The sequence below is a fragment of the Triticum dicoccoides genome, chromosome 2A, assembly GCF_002162155.2.
Source record: "Triticum dicoccoides isolate Atlit2015 ecotype Zavitan chromosome 2A, WEW_v2.0, whole genome shotgun sequence".
NCBI lineage: Eukaryota > Viridiplantae > Streptophyta > Magnoliopsida > Poales > Poaceae > Triticum > Triticum dicoccoides.
In genome coordinates, this window is record NC_041382.1 from 699,210,239 (window position 1) to 699,233,536 (window position 23,298).

The 23,298-nt window shown below is 40.5% G+C and overlaps 2 protein-coding genes across 2 annotated transcripts; both read right to left on the minus strand.

Moving 5' to 3' along the window:
• Positions 1 to 5,565: 5,565 nt before the first annotated feature.
• Positions 5,566 to 6,461, minus strand: LOC119356379 (norbelladine synthase-like). The gene is made up of 2 exons (XM_037623330.1): positions 6,266 to 6,461; positions 5,566 to 6,152 (listed from the first exon to the last, which is right to left on the minus strand). The coding sequence occupies exons 1-2, from the start codon at positions 6,453 to 6,455 to the stop codon at positions 5,851 to 5,853; spliced, it is 492 nt and encodes a 163-aa protein (XP_037479227.1). The 5' UTR covers positions 6,456 to 6,461; the 3' UTR covers positions 5,566 to 5,850.
• A 6,652-nt stretch (positions 6,462 to 13,113) lies between these two features.
• LOC119358135 lies at positions 13,114 to 13,590 on the minus strand. The gene is made up of 2 exons (XM_037624823.1): positions 13,237 to 13,590; positions 13,114 to 13,203 (listed from the first exon to the last, which is right to left on the minus strand). Exons 1-2 carry the CDS (start codon positions 13,588 to 13,590, stop codon positions 13,114 to 13,116), a joined length of 444 nt encoding a protein of 147 aa, XP_037480720.1.
• Between the last annotated feature and the right edge of the window lie 9,708 nt (positions 13,591 to 23,298).

The window sequence follows — 23,298 nt, forward strand, 5'->3', positions numbered from 1 at the left end:
TTCTTTGGAAGTTTATTTGATTGCCTCTTTGTTGAAACTTTAAAAATATTTTATCTTCGCTTCTCTTTAAGTTCGTTTGCCTTCTTTGAGGAAAAACAAAATTCCAAAAAATATTTCTTTGCTTTTTATGTTTCTGAAAATCGAAAAATATTTCTCTTCCGTTGTTCTTTTGTTTTCTTTTGGTTCCTTTTGACTTTTCTTTTTTTTTGTCGTTTTTTTGGTCTTTGTGTTTAAATTGCAAAACCCAAATATTCCAAAAAGATTTCTCGTTTGTTTCTTATTGAGCGTTAAGTGTTTGAAGTGTTCTTTTTGATTATTTTTCTTTCCTATTTTTTTGTTTTTTGTTTGCTTTTAAAGGAAACCCCCAAAGATTTCTTTGTCCTTATGTTCTTTTGAATTTATTTGAGAAAATAAAACAAAATTCTCGCTCTTTTTCTTTGAAAAGTTTATTTGATTGCCTCTTTGTTGAAACTTTGAATATCTTTTATATTTGCTTCTCTCTGCGTTCTTGTTTGCCTTCTTTGAGAAAAAAAACGAAAGTTACGAAAATATTTCTGTTGTGTTTCTTTGAGTTCATCTTTGCCTTTTATGTTTTCGAAAATCCAAAAATATTTCTCTTTCGTTGTTCTTTTGTTTTCTTTTGGTTGTTCTTTTTTTCTTTTCTTTGTTGTTTTCTTTTTATCATTTCTTTCGTCTTTGTGTTTATGTTGCAAAACCCAAAATTTGCAAAAAGATTTCTTGTTTGCGTCTTATTTAGTTGAATTGTTTGGATGTTAATCCCCTCTTGAATACTTCTTCGTTTTTTATCAAATTTTAGTCCTTGATGATTCTCACTTGGATTATTTGAGGTTCTCTCTTCATTTGTATGATCTCTCCTTCTATTTAATTTCTTCTTCATCTACGTTTTCAACAATTCTGGTTTGAATTTGTGTCCATTTGCCTAGAAATTTGGATTATACATCTTAACGGGAGCGTCTTCATGATGAGTTAGGATTATAGTTATCCTATTTCATTTCTTTGTCTTCGGGGTTTAACTTTGTCATGAATTCTGATTTGGATTTGTTGGTGTTCTTTGAAAATTGGAATTATAAGGGTTATGTTTTCTTTGGATGCCACAGAAACGGAGGGTAGTAGTCACGTAGAGATGAATCAATGGTTGGAGAGGTTCTGTTTTTGTTAATGCCTAGTTTGACTTTGATGATCTCATTTTGGTATGTATGTCATCTTTGGATGCCACGGAAACTGAGGGTAGTAGTTCCGTAGAGATGAATCATTGGCTGGAGTGGTTTTATTTTTGTTAATGGCTAATTTGATTTGTTATGGTTCAACAGTTTTTTTATTTGGTCAGATCTTCTTGGATGATGTTTTGGTGTTGATCTGGAGTTTGATTATTTGGATAATAATCCCTTTTGATTACTTCTTGTTTGCATAGTATAATTTAGTCCCTTATGATTCTTACTTGGATTATTGGTGGTTCTAAATACGGCTTGGCGGGAGCAACTTATTTGTTAATCTATTTTGAATGAACTAATCTTTATTTAATTTGTTCTCAGCTTTCACCTTGTATGTATCCCTTGCATATGTAGGGTTGGGTACTCTCCGATATGCATAGAGATCAGGTTCTTCAAGGGCATCATCATATTCTTCACCTTCTAAAAATTCATCGTCCTCCTTGTTGCCACCATCGTCATTTTCCTCCTCTTCAGGCGGTGTGGCGGTCTTCCCCTTGGTAGGAGCGCGGCGAGCCGCAATCACCTTCACTGGCTCCAGCTCAAGTAGTGCTACCATCGCTGGGCTCAGAGCTTTTCCAAGCAGCAAAGGTATGGATAGGAAGGCAGCGAAAGCCGCAAACTACTGCAAACATCAACAAGTCAAGGCAGGATGAAGAAGAGAAGAAAAGCCACTATGAATCTTAAAGCCACACGGCCCCGGGCTCGAGAACACTTACGTCACTTGAGGGTTGGCAGCGCTAAAAGTCTCCATTGCTACAGTGAGCGGAATTTTTTTTGACCCTAGATCTTTTAGGGTGACGATGCGGGCTCGCAGCTTGTCGTTGCTGAGCTCTCATGCCGTTGCCTGAGTTGGATTTTGAGGCCCCATGTAAAGATACATGGGGTGAGCCCGAGTGGCTGGACTCGCCGCTCGAGATACATCTCCAAGACTTGCTCCCCGGTCAGCCCGTGGTCGATCAGGCTCTCCACCGCCTTGATCAGCCCCCGAGCATTGCTAGATGTCTTCTTCATCGGCTTCCAAGATCTCTCAGATGCTTGGGTGGTTCATTGATGAAAGGCGGCAGATCTCCCGCGAGCCCCGAAGCATAGAACCCTTATGCCAGTTGCAGTCTGACTTCGCTAAAGCAATCTTGAAGTAGTTCGATTCAAGCTGGAGCTGGAGGTTTGGCGCCTTCAAGGTCGCGGATATCATCGCCATTCTTCTAGACCTTCACCAGGAAGTAGTATCAAAATAACTCGAAGTTTGGGTTTGTCCCGAGGAAGCATTTGCAAAGGGTGATGAAGTTGGCGATTGGAGAATGGCGTTGGGTGTCAAATGATGCAACTGACACCCGTAGGAGAACAGAAGCCCGCACACAAAGCTGTGCAGAGGGAAAGCCAAACCTCGACAAAAGAACTGCTAGTGCAACACTTGCTTCTGCCGACCGACGCCAGGATGGCTTCGGTCCCCGCCATCATCCATTGAAGTACCTCCCAAGGCAGCAGAAAGTCGTCTTGAACCAACGCAGTGGAGAAGAACCACTTGTCCGTGGTCTCGCCCGCCTTCTCGTTGGCGGAAGCGTTGTCCTTCCACTTGTCAGCGGTGGTGGCCTTGGGAACGCTTCGGCCACGACCTCGACCGCGGTCTCCCTCGACTCACACCATCAGCGGCTCGCTTGGGTGGAGAAGGAAAGAAAGGGAGGGCTTGAGGAGCAAGAGCTTGCGACGATGGCGGTTCCGACGGGGGAGGGAGAAGCAGTAGCGGAATCTACGAGAGGAAAAGAGGAAGTGGGGAAATGCCTCTCTCCCCCCTCTTTATATCCCATCGGGAAACCCAGGAAACGGCTTTGGCAGGTCGACAACTGCCCATTTCCTTTGCGGTTTCCCACCACGCAGGATGTGGGTGCGGAGATCCAGGCATTATCATCATGATGCAGCGGTCAAAGCGGAACCGACTGGCTATCTCCCTATCTTTACGACAGTGATGACGGGATGTGACAAAGCGAGCGGCAACGACGCCTAGGTTCCTACGGCTAGCAATAAATGATTTGAAGAAGACTTGACACTGGAGGCCCCACAGCCATGAAGCTGTGAAGACGCGACGCCGGAGGCCGTGTAGCCGTGAAGCCGCAACATTGCAAAGACGCATACCGCGAAGCCATGAAGGTGAAAGATGCAAAACCGCTAGATCGCGGCACCACAAAATCAAGAGCTACGAAGCCATAGAGATGCGTCGCTGGAGGCCGCGTGATACGTAGATTTTGAGGTCGGGCTACCGGGAGCTAGACTGTCTCCATCACTAAGAAAGAGCTTGCCTGGATTCCGTTCTCAAGGCAGCAAGACTCCACAACTCCAGACAAGCTCGGGCGCTACCGACGGTACAATATACCGAGGGTGGCCCGTCCCCGGGAAGCTCGAGACTTGGCTGGCTTCAGGGCCCAAGAGGCCTAGCGGCAGCCTTACCCAGCGATCGGTCCAAGGGTCCAGGCTTGGAGATAAAATTTATCCTTGGCGTGCAAGCCAAGAAGCTCTCATCCCCTTTATAAGGTGAGGCTAGGGGTAGTCCGAGGCATCTGTTCCATTGCCCAGACCTCGGTAGCATTCATTATCCTCCACTTGTAACCCCCTCGCACGAGGTGCTGCCACATCAATCCAAAACAAAGCAGGAGTAGGGTATTACCTCGATCATGAGGTCTCAAACCTGGGTAAAACCCCCGTGTGAACCCCCTTTACTTCCGACTACTGTCTCCACCCTAACGGGGGCACTGACAGTTTTCTGCACCATCATTGGTACTCTGGTAGTGAGTTGGAATCTGTTTAAATTGTTTGGTTTGCGACCTATCTCTCAAGGTTTGGTCCATTATATGTACCCTTGATCCCCATGTTGGTCTTCTGCGCCTGTCGGTTGCACGATATATTTAGGAAGTTAGAGTTGTGGATACAAACCTTGGAATGCTTAGTAGAACTAAAACCGAGTACATAATGTGCGGTGTCAGTACTACTAGGTGTGAGGAGGAGGAGGTTAGCCTTGATGGGCAGGTGGTGCCTCAGAAAACACCTTTCGATATTTGGGGTCAATGCTGCAGGAGGATGGGGGTATTGATGAAGATGTGAACAATCGAATCAAAGCCGGATGGATGAAGTGGCGCCAAGCTTCTGGCATTCTCTGTGACAAGAGTGCCACAAAAGCTAAAAGGAAAGTTCTACAGGACGGCGGTTCGACCCGCAATGTTGTATGGCGTTGAGTGTTGGCCGACTAAAAGGCGACATGTTCGACAGTTAGGTGTGGCGGAGATGCGTATGTTGAGATGGATGTGTGGCCACATGAGGAAGGATCGAGTCCGGAATGATGATATACGAGATACAGTTGGGGTAGCACCTATTGAAGAGAAGCTTGTCCAACATCGTCTGAGATGGTTTGGCCGTATTCAGCGCAGGCCTCTAGAAGCTCCAGTGCATAGCGGTCGGTTAAAGCATGCGGAGAATGTCAAGAGAGGTCGGGGTAGACCGAATTTGACATGGGATGAGTCCGTTAAGAGAGACCTGAAGAATTGGAGTATGACCAAAGAACTAGCTATGGACAGGGGTGCGTGGAAGCTTGCTATCCATGTGCCAGAGCCATGAGTTGGTTGCGAGATCTTGTGGGTTTCACCTCTAGCCTACCCCAACTTGTTTGGGACTAAAGGCTTTGTTGTTGTTGGTCTCGTGGGCAAACCTTTGCTCTGTAACTGAGTCAGGTCAGTGCCTTTTCGGTGGTTTGTTCGATTCATTTGTGTTGGCCTCCATGCGTTGGTTGCAGGACTGAATCTGGTATGTGGAGATCATGTCGATGGGGGTTTGAGGAAGGTCTGATTTGAAGGGCCATCTCCCTGTGGTCTTCTGTTCATGAGTTCCATCATTCATCATTTAATAGGAGGTGGATTCAGTGTCCTGATTTATTCTTATTGTAGCAGTTGATCTTGCTTTTGGTATGTGTGTATGTTCTCCTTTACTTGCAGCAGAAGCAGGAGGGTAGTAGTTCTGCAGAGATGAATCAAAGGCTGGCGAGGTTTGGTTTCTGTTCATGGCTGATTTGATTCGTTACAGTCAACTGTTATTTTCATTTGGTCAGATCTTCTCGAATGTGGTGTTGAACTACTCATCAACCTAGAACTTCGTGATTGTTTGGATGATATAATCCCCTCTCGGTTCAGCTTCTTCATTTGCACAATACAATTTAGTCCATCTTGCCATCAATCTGAGTCATATATATCTTGTGTTTATTCGGCTTAACTGGTCATAACTGCAAAATGCATATGCGTGAGAATATTTTCCAAAATTCCAAGTATGTGATGATACATAATGAAATCCGTGGTACTTTTTTAATCAAACCTTCATTAACCAAAACAAGTTAAGGTACATTTCTTCGAGAAAAGGAGCATCAAGGCTCCCAACTTCATTTTCATGAAACTAATAAAGTTAAGGTACATGGACCGCGAAATATCTATATATCAACTATGCGATATTCATATGATCAAACATACTATCCTAATATGTTTGATCATTGGTCATTTATTTTTCAGGGAAAACACACAACGTGGAATCAGACATTATTTCTCTCAAAGCATTGGTACACTTTTGCTCTGAGCTGTTGCAAGAATTAACTGCTCTGAGGGATCTTCTGCTCCTTGAGGTACCCTGCAAATTTCTCAGCAGTTGCAGCCAGAGGTCCGGTGCTGACCATAGCTTCAAGCCCGGGGTGAGTTTCCTCATTTATCTCATACACAATGGTCGATCTTATCACTGAAGAACTGGGTCCTTTGGCGATGATCTCGAACCTGACCATGTAATAGAGGAACCCGAGCTTCAGGATGTCTCCGTCGATCGTCTGTGCCTCCTTGATGTAGTTCTCATTGTCAACCTTGATGAATTTCTCCCTGTATGTCTCCAGGCCAGGGATCCCTAGCAAAAGCAGCAAACCGTTGCTCGGTCAGTATGCACATGGACGACTTGAGGAATTTTTTTTTTGAAAGCATACGAGTTGAGGATTGAAGGGTGGTTTCTGGATATCTGACCTGGAGCAAATGTGAGCTCCAAGATGGTGCCGACGTCGCCGTCGCCGCTCACGAGCTGTATCTTGGCGAGCACCTGCGGGAGAAGCTCTGGCAGCAGCTCGGCCGCACGGAGCGTGCCGTAGAGCCCCCATAGCTCGGCGGCGGGCACATCGGCCTCGAACTCGTGAACCTTGTTCCTCCTCATCGCCATGGACTTGATGGACTGTGTGTGACGAGGGAAGTGTCTGTCAACCAAGAAGCTGATGGAGTTCAGTGTGTGACGGTGTTTACAACTGAAACTGATTAACTGTATATATAGGCAAGTCGGGTATGAGTTATGACAAGTGAACACGGCTTAAAGTCTTCGCTCGGAATCTCGAAGGTTGAGATGCCACGGTGACAACGAGGGGCGCGCTTTTGGCTGGAGTTATCCTGGCATTGTTTTGGCTGAAGTTAAATATTGGGTGGTTTCCCTTGGAGGCAAATAAAGTATTTGCGTGGTTTGCGGGCCTGAAGCTTACTATATTGTGCATTTTGGCCTGCCTGGACCAGTGGACAAAGCGATTCTCTTCCTGTAAGCCCCCTTTATTTTTTCTTATTTTGGAGAACTGATTCCTCCATAAGCACTTGGTTCTCGCCAACATGTCTGATTGCGTCCGTCTCCATCGTTTGCCGATTTGTTTACTGCTGCTTTGTGATCATGGAAGCCAATCATTTGTGCGTCACTGTGATCCTCATGTGCTGGCCGGCTGCCGTTTATGCGATTTTGTTAGCCAATCCTGGCGCCATCATTTGCTCCTCATGTCAGCTCCTCATCTTACTAAATGTAGCACGGTACGATGCTATGCTGTGCAGGCTGGACTTGCGGTACGGCAATGCCAAAAATATTTGGTTGATTCGCCGCGGCGATCTGGGGTGTTCTTTTTCATTGATTCTTAAGAGATTTGAACCAAGTGTAAGGCGATACAGTGTTTGAGGGCCTGCCCTTAATTAGTAGTACATCACAAATGCTTGGCGCCGAAAGCAAATTCCCTTGCCTACTCTTATTCTCTCTGGAAAAGCATGGTCATGCTCTCAAAATTGAGCATCTCCCAGAGGCCAGCAGAGTGCTCCATTCACCGCTAGCGCGCCTTTCACTGCTGGTGGCATGTCCTTGATGGTGGCGACGGCCGGTGAGGAAGATGGAGCCAGCGGCCGGCGATCATCGCTATGGTTATGTATTTGTTTTTCTTTTTGGGGGGAAGGGTTTTATCCCTGGTTTCTTTACAAAATCATGGATGTTCTTACAGAATATGTAAAACAGAAACAATTTTGGAACCATCTGTTTCAACAGTGTGACAAAATATATCCAATATCCCAGTTATATGAAGATCTCCTTTTGGGGAGATCAAAGTTTCATTTCACCTACAATTAATGCATGAACAATATTTGAAAATTACATGAACAATTTGTTCGAAAGACATGAACAATTTTCAAAACTGCAAAAACATAAATTTTTCAAGTACATGGACATTTTTTTCAACTCAAAAAGAGTACATGATTTAAAAAATGTCAACGTTTAAAAATTATATGCATTCTAAAAGAATACCACACTTTTTCGAATTTCATGAACATTTTTGAAAATACACTAATCTTTCCCAAAAGCATAGATATTTGTTATTCAGTATGGAAGAACATATTTTATAACACAAGATTATATTTAATTATTTCCATGATTGAAGCATATTTTATTTTATATTTTTTTATCAAAATTCTGAAGTAAAAATACCTATTTTCTAACGGGCCACACAAATAGTGGCCCATGAAACGGGGCTGCCGGTAATGGGGCGTTAATTCCCGCACAAAGCGGTATACAGCGGGTGCGTCTATATAATGCTTGCAGTGACTCCTTTTTATTTGTACGCAAGCTTTATTAAGGTGTCACCACCGTTACTGGGACGAACAAAAGATTATCGTGATGGCCTAACTAAGTATGGTGGCAAACCCCTAAAGTAAGTGCATGCTTAGCGAGATTGTGAGCCTCGAAAGACATGAACAATTTTCAAAACTACAAAACATAGAGCTATTGGTTATGACCCTTCTTAAAAGCATGCAGTTCCCACCCCATTTGAAAAACATGCAATTGCAACCTCATTTGTAAACAAGTAGTTGTGACTCTATTTGAATACTTACAGCATTGCAATCATGCTCATCATTCAAACATTTAGTGTTAAACATTTTATAGATTTCTTCTTCTAGCACTTGAGCACAATTTTCCTTTCCATCATACTAACGAAAGATATTAAAAAGGTGAAGCGTATGAGACAAACTCAATTTCATTTTTTATAGTTTTTTCTATAAACTAAACTAGTGATAAAACAAGACACTAAAAGACTCGTGCAAAATCTAAAGATATACCTTCCAGCACTCACCTCCCCGGCAACGGCGCCAGAAAAAAGTTTGATGTCTACTACACAATCTTCTTCTTGTAGACGTTGTTGGGCCTCCAAGTACAGAGATTTGTAGGACAGTAGCAAATTTCCCTTAAGTGGATGACCTAAGGTTTATCAATCCGTAGGAGGCGTAGGATGAAGATGGTTTCTCTCAGGCAACCCTGCAACTAAATAACAAAGAGTCTCTTGTGTCCCCAACACACCAAATACAATGATAAATTATATAGGTGCACTAGTTCGGCGAAGAGATGGTGATACAAGTGGTATATGGATGGTAGATATAGGTTTTTGTAATCTGAAAATATAAAAACAACAAGGTAACTAATGGTAAAAGTGAGCATAAACGGTATTGCAATTATAGGAAACAAGGCCTGGGGTTCATACTTTCACTAGTGCAAGTCCTCTCAACAATAATAACATAATTGGATCACATAACTATCCCTCAATATGCAACAAAGAGTCACTCCAAAGTCACTAATAGCGGAGAAGAAACAAAGAGATTATGGTAGGGTACGAAACCACCTCAAAGTTATTCTTTCCAATCAATCCGTTAGGCTATTCCTATAAGTGTCACAAACATCCCTAGAGTTCATACTAGAATAACACCTTAAGACACAAATCAACCAAAACCCTAATGTCACATAGATACTCCAATGTCACCTCAAGTATTCGTGGATATGATTATACGATATGCATCACACAATCTCAGATTCATCTATTCAACCAACACATAGGACCTCAAAGAGTGCCCCAAAGTTTCTACCGGAGAATCACGATGAAAACGTGTGCCAACCCCTATGCATAGGTTCATGGGCGGAACCCGCAAGTTGATCACCAAAACATACATCAAGTGAATCACGTGATATCCCATTGTCACCACAGATATGCACGGCAAGACATACATCAAGTGTTCTCAAATCTTTAAAGACTCACACTACAAGAAATATGTCAACTTGCGACCATCACTATTGGTCACTGAAAGGTCATTGTTTTTTATTTGTGACCTTTTTGTGACCAAAAATAGAAGGTCAAAAGCTGGCGGTCATAAACTAAAATTAACGACCTTCTTTGTGAGAAGGTCATGGAATTCCATGACCAAAACAAAAGGTCGTTGATTCTATGACCTTTTGTTTTGGTCGCTAGCTCTCTGACCAGGCCACGTAGGATCCGACATGTCAATCTGACATGGCAAAATTGCGACCAATTGAAAAGATCATTGATAAGATTCAACCCGGTCCAGTTCGATGGTTTACATGGGCCGAGCCCAACAATTTAGCATTTTTATATATTTTTTCTTATTAATTTTGGTCAGCTATATGGGCCAGGCCCAACTATTCGGCCTTTTTAATTTCTAGGCCATTACTATTAATTTTCTATTTTTAGCCACATTATTTTTGCGCTGGTCCCACTTGTCATGCTGATATCACAATTGGACCCACACATCAGAAATTTCAAAATTTGTCAACCAATTTTCATAAGTGGGCCCCCTGGTCCGGTTTCCATTTCATAGGTATGGAAATTATACACAGTCAATATTTCAAACAGATTATAGAGCAAATGAAATTCATCCAAAACAACACTAAATATTACAATACATAATATGCTACTCTGACTAATATTACACTTTGCTTGATATTACAATACATAATATGCTACTCTTGCTGATAGGCTTCACGGCTTCACACTTCATACTTCACCTATGCAAAAAAAGAAGAATAAGAACCTGTAGGCAGCATCAAACATAGCTTATAAGCAGAATTGATAATAAGCTCAATTTAACTGGTCAACAAATCTTCCATCTATATTTCTATCAGCAGCACACTAGATAGGCCACACATTTATTCCTACAGTACAGTGAGGAAAAAACAGATTATGGTGCCTGCCAAGTGAGGTAAAAACAGATTATCAGCAACACACTAGATAGGCCACACATCTATATTTCTATCAGCAGCACACTAGATAGGCCACACATTTATTACATTTACATGGTGGTGGCTAGCTGGCAATCATGGCTGCTAGCTCATGCTGCCAGTGTGCGTGCACATCTCCCCGCTGGAACCAACCCAACCCAAACGAAGCAACAGTAGCAAACCACACATGTACCAGTAAACTTCAGTATGAAACAATTCCTCGCCGAAAGAAACTACCAAATTATTTCCAAGAATTTCGAAGAAACCGCCTCAAGTCGATTCAGCCAAGGATATTATTTTCCACAAGCAAAAAACTATGGTTCTGCTCCCACATGGGCATGGGGTTTTTGGGTTTCAAGATACAAATCACAGAACTGGATGGGCATATAGAAGGTACACTATGAATCTACGGCGTCAACCTGCTGGAGTTACTTGTCCTTAGTGATGAGCAGCTGCTTCCTCCTTGGGCTTGGTCATCTGGACAGCTAAAAAAACATGCAACTGTAAGGAGATGGATTGATGGTAAAAAGAGTGAAGAATTGTGATTCAGTGAACAGAAAAGCATATGTACATTATAATATTGCAGACAAGAAAATAATAATCCTAATATGAAGATAAGTGTTTTTCTTATTGATGGTTGTAAGATGGACTGATCGTAAAAAGAGATAAGAATTTTGATTCAGTGAACAGAAAACAAGACGTTATTATTCAGTTGTGATACTCGATATTTGACAAGTATCGATATTTGACAAGTATGGTTTCATGTATACTCCTACAAGTTAGGCAGAGCAATGTACAAGATAAATCGTTTTATATAAAGCGTGTCCAATCAATATCCAAAATGCTATTGAGCAGAGCATAGAAACAGAGTCCCAAAAATCTAATTATCTGTTGTGGCGACAGCCACGCAGCAAGCCAGCAGCGGCAGGCTGGGGCGAGGGTTGGGGAGGAGGCAAGTGTTCTCAGGTTATTAACAGGGAAACTGGGTGATTAACATCTCTCCAAAAAGAAAAAGAAAACAAATTAAAATATTGAGTGTGGCAGCAACATCTACTTGTTACTGGAGTCCCAGTTCAAGATGGCCAAAGGCCACTTGGCACCATGGAACCTGCACAATTTCCATCATATATATGAATGAGTTAGGAAGTAAAGTAGATTTGAACTACCCAGCCTCATACATATATATAAAGTGTGCTGCACTGCTGCTACAGAAAGTTTCATAGGCTTCCAAGTGAAGGGATACTAGTTGTTCAACTGCCGTGTTTATTTTTTGTTGTTGGGGAAAACAATAGCTTAATCAGTTCACTTCTCTAATAGTATGAACAGCCTATCACTCAAACAGTCCTTGAGTGCTAATATATTATTGCATTGGTAAAAGAAACATGTCACCACGAAGAGCTTTAACAGTTAGCACCATTTTTTATTAGAGAAGTTCAGAGAGATATTTGAGAAATCTATATTAGAGAGAACTTGAAGACAACATACAGAATTACGAGCTTAACAGTTACTGCTATGACCATATCGCACAAGCTACAACATATAAATTAATTAGCATTAGTATGATGTATATGGACAGAATGTCTACCTTGCCATCCGCAAGAAACATGACGGGAGGTCGAGGAGATTTCGAGCGGCTCCGTGTCAGCTGCCATCACCACGACGAACTCAGATGTCCCGCTGTTAAGAGAACTTGGTCGCTGTGGAAAGCAAGAAACAAAGATTAAAATCACAGGAGGTGAAATTAACAGGAAGGACCAATGGGCACTGCTAGGGATTGGTCACCTTCATGGGGAACTGAACATCCAACTAGTTTTAGTCAAAGTCTTAAGCATATACATACATACAAATTGAACCAAAAATCATATGCATGTCTGTACAATTAATTGCAAGGCTATCCAACTTGCAGTTGGAGAGAGTACAAACTAGTTTACTGGTAGTAAAGCACAGCAGCCTACACAACATTCAGGTTCTCGCACAAATGCTAGTAGACAGACAAGAGTTGACCACAAACAAAGAATGAATCCATCATATTATGCCAGTAGTAGGTACAGCTTGGCTTCAGTCATAGAAAGGGAACATGAGTTTGCTTGCTTGAACCAAAAGGTTCACCATAGGAGTTGGGCATCCAACGTGTTTTAGCCAAAGTCGTAAGCATGAACAAACAAACATACGTACAAAATGAACCAAAATCCATATGTCCGTGCAATTAACTGCAGGTGCCATCCAACATGCTATTGGACAGAGTAGAGCCTGATTTACTAGCAGCCTGACACAAAATTCTAACTCTGGGCTTGGTGGATGAATCCTAGTAGAGAGACAAGAAAGAGTTGACCACAACAAAGAATTCATTCATGGGATTATTCCAGTAGCAAGTACTGCTTGGCTGCAGTTTTAGAAAGGGGACTTGAGTTTGGTCAAACAAAAAGAAAAAGTGACGCATACTTGTTCATAGATAGAAACTGAACATCCAACGGCAACGGCGGCGCCGAGGCGGGTGGACGGGCGGCAGCTTGGGTGATCTCATCTGCTAGACCATGTCGCTGATGAGCTGCACGTGGCTGCTCCGGTGCATCTCCACAAACATCCTCGACGCGCCCGCCACCATCTTCTTCCACGTCTGAGCGTGCACGCACGTGCAACCAACCAACACATCATTAGCCGAGGCGATCGAAATTGAGGTACAGAAATGGAGTGACAGAGAGACGTCCAGCCACGCGCCCCGCTTCACACGCGCGTGGCCGTCGTTGCCCTTCTGCGCGGAGGAGGAGGAGGCTGTGGTGGTGGTCGGCGGCAGCAGCCCGGCCCTCCAGTCCGTGGACCCGCCGATGCTGCGCCGCCGCTTGGGCACCGCAAGCTCCAGATCCGCCCCAGACGCGCTGGAGTCTCTGGCGGAGAGCCCCGACGCAACACGGTGGGACGAGCACTTGCGGCGCAGCGCGAGGCTGCGGCGGGGCGGGGTTGACCGCTGCTTGGAGCGCGGGTAGGTGGGATCCCACTTGGCCATGCTGGTGCGGTCGTGGTCGGCACCTGTGTGCAAGCATCACTGGCCGGCCTCATGGGAGTGAGCACTTTTCTCTCCGCCGGCTCGAGCTCGATCGATCGTGTGGTCGTTGTGCTGTGTGTGACCACCAGTTTTACTTGTCCCGTGACACCGGCGGGCGAAACGGAAGGGAATCTCCATCATCATACGAGTTGGGTGGCGGCGCCGAGGTGGGTGGATAGGAGGGGAGGAAGGAATGAACCGGGGAGGCGGTCTGGTTTGGGAAATCAGCAATGGCGCGCGGGGGGCGTCGAGGGAGGAGGAGCAGGCGGAGCAGGAGGGCGTGGGGGAGGCCATGGACGGCGGCGAGCTCCGCTGGAGGGAGGTGGCGGCGGCGATCTCTTCCTCGATCTGGAGGGAGCTGGAGGAAGGAAGGAAACGAGCTCTCTCTCGATCTGGGATGGATTGGGAAAAAAGGAGGCGGGGGGTGGATGCAAAATGACCACGAGAACAGAGCTAGGGTTGGTGTGGAAGGGTTGATGACTGCCGTTGGATCCTCGAGCATCCGATGGTGTATAATCCATGCTCCGCGTGATATGTCTGTGGACCAATCAAAACGCAGCAAACAATTTGAAGACCTTATGACCATTTAAATTGGTTGAAATCAAAGATAAGTTTTTCAGGAAAACCCAGTTTTCACTTTTTAGTTCTCAAAATGAGCTTTTTTGTAAAAGACCTACCAAATATTTGTTCAAATGATCTCATATTGTGCACAAGGGTGTATCTTGGAATTCCAAACAATGTTGCCTAAGGGAGTTTTCATTTTCTTTGCACGGAAAATTCATTTTCCATTTTCCGAGTGCCCGAAATGAGTTTTTTTGTGAAGGACCTACCATATATTTGTTGCAAAATTGGACCAAATCAATTTTTTAAAATACTAGGCCATATTTAATGCACAATTGACAAAATGGTTGGGTGTCAAAAGTTTTGATCCACCTCCGGTGAAAAGACAAATTCCCGCCGATTTAATAGGAACTGGGTCAAATTTGAACTGCAGTTGCCTCATAATTTGCTCTTTATTTTTTCCAAAAATCATTTCTAGGTACATAAGTATCTATTTAATCAGAGAAACATCAAAAGTTTTCCAAGATTCAACCACTAGCTAGGAACGGTCAAGCCCGCCGTTTTGATCTCATTTTGAAACGGGAATAAAAAATTCAAAAAAATAAAAAAAATGGAAAACCTTCGCATTGTGTCATTATATGTGACCAAGTTTCCAGGAAAAATAATAAAGTTGTAATACAACAATTAATTTAAAAAAGTGTTCTCAGAAATGAGCTATCATGCTTGAAGATTCATGGATTTCAAGTCAAATGATCAATCTTAGGACCACGTTCATGGCATAGTTTGTTCAAATGATCTCGTATTGTGCACAAGGGTGCATCTTGGAGTTCCAAACAATGTTGCCTAAGGGGGTTTTCATTTTCTTTGCACGGAAAATTCATTTTCCATTTTCCGAGTGCCCGAAATGAGTTTTTTTTGAATGACCTACCATATATTTGTTGCAAAATTAGACCAAATCAATTTTCTAAAATACTAGGCCATATTTAATGCACAATTGACAAAATGGTTGGGTGTCAAAAGTTTTGATCCACCTCTGGTGAAAAAGACAAATTCCCGCCGATTTAATGGGAACCCGGTCAAATTTGACCTGCAGCTGCCACATAATTTGCTCTTTATTTTTTCCAAAAATCATTTCTAGGTACATAAGTATCTATTCAGTCAGAGAAACATCAAAAGTTTTCCAAGATTCAATCACTAGCTAGGAATGGTCAAGCCCGCCATTTTGATCGCATTTTGAAACGGGCATAAAAAGTGAAAAAAATTTGGAAAACCTTCGCATTGTGTCATTATATGGGACCAAGTTTTCAGGAAAAATAATAAAGTTGTCATAAGGCAATTAATTTAAAAAAGTGTTCTTAGAAATGAGCTATCATGATTCATGCGTGAAGATCATGGCTTTCAAGCCAAATGATCAATCTTGTGGCCACATTCATGGCATAGTTTGTTTAAATGATCTCATATTGTGCACAAGGGTGCATCTTGGAATTCCAAACAATGTTCCTAAGGAAGTTTTCATTTTCTTTGCACAGAAGATTCATTTTCCATTTCCCGAGTGTCCGAAATGAGTTTTTATTTGAAGGACCTACCATATATTTGTTGCAAATTTGGACCAAATTAATTTTCTAAAATACTATGACATATTGAATGCACAATTGACAAAATGGTTGGGTGTCAAAAGTTTCGATCCACCTCTGGTGAAAAAGACAAGTTTCTGCCGATTAAGTAGGAACCGAGTCAAATTTGAACTACAGCTGCCTCATAGTTTAATCATTATTTTTTCCAAAAATCATTTCTAGGTACATAAGTATCTATTTAATCATAGAAATATCAAAAGTTTTCCAAGATTCAACCACTAGCTAGGAACGGTCAAGCCCGCCGTTTTGACCGCATTTTGAAACGGGCATAAAAAATTCAAAAAAAATCAAAAAATAGGAAAACCTTCGCGTTGTGTCATTATATGTGACCAAGTTACGAGGAAAAATAATAAAGTTGTAATACGGCAATTATTTAAAAAAAGTGTTCTAAAAAATGAGCTACCATGCGTGAAGATTCATGGTTTTCAAGCCAAATGATCAATCTTATGGCCACATTCATGGTATAGTTTTTTCAAATGATCTCATATTGTGCACAAGGGTGCATATTGGAATTACAAACAATGTTTCCTAAGGAAGTTTTCATTTTCTTTGCACGAAAAATTCATTTTCCATTTTCTGAGTGCCCGAAATGAGTTTTTTTTGTGAATGACCGACCATATATTTGTTGCAAAATTGTACCAAATCAATTTTATAAAATACTAGGCCATATTTAATGCACAATTGACAAAATGGTTGGGTGTCAAAAGTTTTGATCCACTTCTGGTGAAAAAGACAAATTCCCGCCGATTTAATAGGAACCCGGTCAAATTTGAACTACAGCTGCCTCATAATTTGCTCTTTATTTTTTCCAAAAATCATTTCTAGGTACATAAGTATCTATTTAATTAGAGAAACATCAAAAGTTTTCCAAGATTCAACCACTAGCTAGGACGGTCACGCCTGCCGTTTTGATCGCATTTTGAAACGGGAATAAAAAATTTAAAAATAAATAAATAATTGGAAAACCTTTGCATTGTGTCATTATATGTGACCAAGTTTTAAGGAAAAATAACAAAGTTGTAATACAACAATTAATTTAAAAAAGTGTTCTCAGAATGAGCTATCATGTTTGAAGATTCATGGCTTTCAAGCCAAATGATCAATCTTATGGCCACATTCATGGCATAGTTTGTTCAAATGATCTCGTATTGTGCACAAGGGTGCATCTTGGAGTTCCAAACAATGTTGCCTAGGGGAGTTTTCATTTTCTTTGCACGGAAAATTCATTTTCCATTTTCCAAGTGCCCGAAATGAGTGTTTTTTGTGAAGGACCTACCATATATTTGTTGCAAAATTGGACCAAATCAATTTTCTAAAATACTAGGCCAAATTTAATGCACAATTGACAAAATGGTTGGGTGTCAAAAGTTTTGATCCACCTCTGGTGAAAAAGACAAATTCCCGCCGATTTAATAGGAACCGGGTCAAATTTGAACTGCAGCTGCCTCATAATTTCCTCTTTATTTTTTGAAAAAATTATTTCTAGGTACAAAAGTATCTATTTAATCAGAGAAACATCAAAAGTTTTCCAAGATTCAACCACTAGCTAGGAACGGTTAAGCCCGCCGTTTTGATCGCATTTTGAAACGGGCATAAAAATTGAAAAAAAAGCAAAAAATTGGAAAACCTTCGCATTGTGTCATTATATGTGACCAAGTTTCCAGGAAAAATAATAAACTTGTAATACGGCAATTAATTTAAAAAATGTTCTCAGAAATGAGCTATCATGCGTGAAGATCGTGGCTTTCAAGCCAAATGATCAATCTTGTGGCCACATTCATGGCATAGTTTGTTCAAATGATCTCATATTGTGCACAAGGGTGCATCTTGGAATTCCAAACAATGTTCCTAAGGAAGTTTTTATTTTCTTTGCACGGAAAATTCATTTTCCATTTTCCGAGTGCCCGAAATGAGTTTTTATTTGAAGGACCTACCATATATTTGTTGCAAATTTGGACCAAATCAATTTTCTAAAATACTAGGACATATTGAATGCACAATTGACAAAATGGCTGGGTGTCAAAAGTTTCGATCCACCTCTGGTGAAAAAGACACGTTTCTGCCGATTAAGTAGGAACCGAGTGAAATTTGAACTGCAGCTGGCTCATAGTTTGCTCATTATTTTTTCCAAAAATCATTTCTAGGTACATAAGTATCTATTTAACCATAGAAACATCAAAAGTTTTCCAAGATTCAACCACTAGCTAGGAACGGTCAAGCCCGCCGTTTTGGCCGCATTTTGAAATGGGCATAAAAATTTCAAAAAAAATCAAAAAATTGGAAAACCTTCGCATTGTGTCATTATATGTGACCAAGTTACGAGGAAAAATCATAAAGTTGTAATACATTAATTATTTAAAAAAAAGTGTTCTAAAAAGTGAGCTACCATGCGTGAAGATTCATGGCTTTCAAGCCAAATGATCAATCTTATGGCCACATTCATGGTATAGTTTGTTCAAATGATCTCATATTGTGCACAAGGGTGCATATTGGAATTCCAAACAATGTTTCCTAAGGAAGTTTTCATTTTCTTTGCACGAAAAATTCATTTTCCATTTTCTGAGTGCCCGAAATGAGTTTTTTTGTGAATGACCTACCATATATTTGTTGCAAAATTGGACCAAATCAATTTTCTAAAATACTAGGCCAAATTTAATGCACAATTGACAAAATGGTTGGGTGTCAAAAGTTTTGATCCACCTCTGGTGAAAAAGACAAATTCCCGCTGATTTAATAGGAACCAGGTCAAATTTGAACTGCAGCTGCCTCATAATTTGCTCTTTATTTTTTCCAAAAATCATTTCTAGGTACATAAGTATCTATTTAATCAGAGAAACGTCAAAAGTTTTCCAAGATTCAACCACTAGCTAGGAACGGTCAAGCCCACCGTTTTGATCACATTTTGAAACGGGAATAAAAATTCAAAATAAATAAATAATTGGAAAACCTTTGCATTGTGTCATTATATGTGACCAAGTTTCCAGGAAAAATAATAAAGTTGTAATACGACAATTAATTTAAAAAAGTATTCTCAGAAATGAGCTATCATGCTTGAAAATTCATGGCTTTCAAGCCAAATGATCAATCATATGGCCACATTCATGGCATAGTTTGTTCAAATGATCTCGTATTGTGCACAAGGGTGCATCTTGGAGTTCCAAACAATGTTGCCTAAGGGAGTTTTCATTTTCTTTGCACGGAAATATCTTTTTCCATTTTCCGAGTGCTCGAAATGAGTTTTTTTGTGAAGGACCTACCATATATTTGTTGCAAAATTGGACCAAATCAAATTTCTAAAATACTAGGCCATATTTAATGCACAATTGACAAAATGGTTGGGTGTCAAAAGTTTTGATCCACCTCTGGTGAAAAAGACAAATTCTCGCCGATTTAATAGGAACCCGATCAAATTTGAACTGCAGCTGCCTCATAATTTGCTCTTTATTTTTTTCCAAAAATGATTTCTAGGTACATAAGTATCTATTTAATCAGAGAAACATCAAAAGTTTTCCAAGATTCAACCACTAGCTAGGAACAGTTAAGCCCGCCGTTTTGATCGCATTTTGAAACAGGAATGAAAAATTCAAAAAAAAATTGGAAAACCTTCGCATTGTGTCATTATATGTGACCAAGTTTCTAGGAAACATAATAAAGTTGTAATACGGCAATTAATTTCAAAAAGTGTTCTCAGAAATGAGCTATCATGCTTGAAGATTTGTGTCTTTCAAGCCAAATGATCAATCTTATGGCCACTTTCATGGCATAGTTTGTTCAAATGATCTCATATTGTGCACAAGGGTGCATCTTGGACTTCCAAACAATGTTGCCTAAGGGAGTTTTCATTTTCTTTGCACGGAAAATTCATTTTCCATTTTCCGAGTGCCCGAAATGAGTTTTTTGTGAGAATGACCTACCATATATTTGTTGCAAAATTGGACCAAATAAATTTTCTAAAATACTAGGCCATATTTAATGCACAATTGTCAAAATGGTTGGGTGTCAAAAGTTTTGATCCACCTCTGGTGAAAAAGACAAGTTTCTGCCGATTAAGTAGGAACCGGGTCAAATTTGAACTACAGCTGCCTCATAGTTTGCTCATTATTTTTTCCAAAAATCATTTATAGGTACATAAGCATCTATTTAATCATAGAAATATCAAAAGTTTTCCAAGATTCAACCACTAGCTAGGAACGGTCAAGCCCGCCGTTTTGACCGCATTTTGAAACGGGCATAAAAAATTCAAAAAAATCACAAAATAGGAAAACCTTCACGTTGTGTCATTATATGTGACCAAGTTTCCAGGGAAAATAATAAAGGTGTAATACGACAATAAATTTAAAAAAGTGTTCTCAGAAATGAGCTATCTTGCTTGACGATTCATGGCTTTCAAGCCAAATGATCAATCTTATGGCCACATTCATGGCATAGTTTGTTCAAATGATCTCATATTGTGCACAAGGGTGCATCTTGGAATCCAAACAATGTTGCCTAAGGGAGTTTTCATTTTCTTTGCACGGAAAATTCATTTTCCATTTTCTGAGTGCCCGAAATGAGTTTTTCTGTGAAGGACCTACCATATATTTGTTGCAAAATTGGACCAAATCAATTTTCTAAAATACTAGGCCATATTTAATGCACAATTGACAAAATGGTTGGGTGTCAAAAGTTTTGATCCACCTCTGGTGAAAAAGACAAATTTCCGCCGATTTAATAGGAACCGGGTCAAATTTGAACTACAGCTGCCTCATAGTTTGCTCTTTATTTTTTCCAAAAATCATTTCTACATAAGTATCTATTTAATCAGAGAAACATCAAAAGTTTTCCAAGATTCAACAACTAGCTAGGACGGTCAAGCCCGCCGTTTTGATCGCATTTTGAAACGGGCATAAAAAATTGAAAAAGAATCAAAAAATTGGAAAACCTTCGCATTGTGTCATTATGTGTGTCCAAGTTTACAGGAAAAATAATAAAGTTGTAATACGGAAATTAATTTAAAAAAGTGTTCTCAGAAATGAGCTATCATGCGTGAAGATCTTGGCTTTCAAGCCAAATGATCAATCTTGTAGCCACATTCATGGCATAGTTTGTTCAAATGATCTCATATTGTGCACAAGGGTGCATATTGGAATTCCAAACAATGTTCCTAAGGAAGTTTTCATTTTCTTTGCACGGAAAATTCATTTTCCATTTTCCGAGTGCCCGAAATGAGTTTTTATTTGAAGGACCTACCATATATTTGTTGCAAATTTGGACCAAATCAATTTTCTAAAATACTAGGACATATTGAATGCACAATTGACAAAATGGTTGGGTGTCAAGAGTTTCGATCCACCTCTGGTGAAAAAGACAAGTTTCTGCCGATTAAGTAGGAACTGGGTCAAATTTGAACTGCAGCTGCCTCATAGTTTGCTCATTATTTTTTCCAAAAATCATTTATAGGTACATAAGTATCTATTTAATCATAGAAACATCAAAAAAATTCCAAGATTCAACCACTAGCTAGGAACGGTCAAGCCTGCCGTTTTGACCGCATTTTGAAACGGGCATAAAAAATTCAAATTTTTTTTTGGAAAACCTTCGCATTGTGTCATTATATGTGACCAAGTTACGAGGAAAAATAATAAAGTTGTAATATGACAATTATTTAAAAAAGGTGTTCTAAAAAATGAGCTATCATGCGTGAAGATTCATGGCTTTCAAGCCAAATGATCAATCTTATGGCCACATTCATGGTATAGTTTGTTCAAATGATCTCATATTGTGCACAAGGGTGCATATTGGAATTCCAAACAATGTTTCCTAAGGAAGTTTTCATTTTCTTGGCACGAAAAATTCATTTTCCATTTTCCGAGTGCCCGAAATGAGTTTTTTTATAGGACCTACCATATATTTAATTCACAATTGACAAAATGGTTGGGTGTCAAAAGTTTTTATCCACCTCTCGTAAAAAAGACAAATTTTCGCCCATTCAGTAGGAAACGTGTCAAATTTGAACTGCAACTGCCTTATAGTTTGCTCTTTATTTTTTCCAAAAGTCGTTTCTAGTTACATAAGTATCTATTTAATCATAAATACATGGTTTGGTGGTGATACGTCGTGGTTTGGACGGTGGCCCAGGGCCCCAACTCCAAAGCGCGTAGACTCGCATGCCCGCCGCGTGGTCACCGCCTGACCATGGCATTGCCATGCGTTCTGGGTAGCCTAGGCATGTCTAGTAGGTTGGGCACTCCTCAGGTAGATGCTTGGAAGAAAATAACAACAGAAGAATCTCACAAGGAGACCGAACTATGCTCAAACATGAATTAGCAGCCAAGCGTTTGATAAGCGGTACGGGAAATTCACAAGGCTAATGGGCCTGATTTTTGGCTGAGGATGATCATCTACTAGGGATACTGTCTTGGCAAATTTTCATCTCAAATGGAGGAGTTTGGATGGTACTTGCTTTGCAAAGTACCACATCCGGCAGAAATATGGATGTTGAATCTGGGCTCAAATGGATAAGTGGATTGAGCTGAAATTTTGTGGAGTATGGTAATTTGGGCATATTAAAGCACTGTAAAAGTTTTATACCATTTGGATAATCCTAGCTTGTACTTCCTTCACAAAGCTTCTCTCTGGATAGAAACTTTATAAATTTGCTGAGGAAGATTTAATAGGAAAATGGAGCTGAATATTGGAATGTGGCAATGATTTTTATATGTAAGATGGCACAAAAAGTTTGAGGACAATAGGAGGTGTCTAGATAGCACTTCCTTTGCAATGTGCCAATTTGGACAGAAAATAGAAATTGAAGCTGGGCTTACATAGATGATTGGGTTATGCTGAAATTTGGTGTAGGGGGTTTCTATAGTCAGGGTAATGTCCTGGAAATTTTTCAGCAATTATAAAGCAATATAAAATGTAGTTGCTTCACAAACTAAAAATATTACCAGGAACAAAGATTCGATGATGATCTCACATGTATTGTTAGATAGAGCTAAACTTTTGTGTAGAGTTATGACTTTGGCATATAGAATATGTGGCAAAAATTAAACTCATAATGATATTCCTATCTTGTACTTCCTTCACAATGCTTCTAGGTGGACAAAAACTTTGGAAATTTGCCGAGGAAGATTTACTGGGCAAATGGACCTGAATTTTATCATGCGGCAATGATTTCGATAGGAAAGAGTGCCCAAAAATTTTGAGGGCAATCAAGAATATATAAATAGCACTTCCTTCACAAAGTGTTTTTCTGAACAGAATAGGAAAATGAATATTATAGAATTATTTTTGAACTAGGCAAGGAAGGTTTTGTACATATTTGACAAAGATATGACCCAGAAAATTTATGAGATTTTTTTGGGAATTTTTGGAATGACAGAAATATAGCTTGCTTCACAACCTAGGGCAAAAACTGACACATGGACATGACACATAGGCAAAATTGATGAGGTGGCGCCTAGTCATAGCAACCCACCACAATTTACAAGGT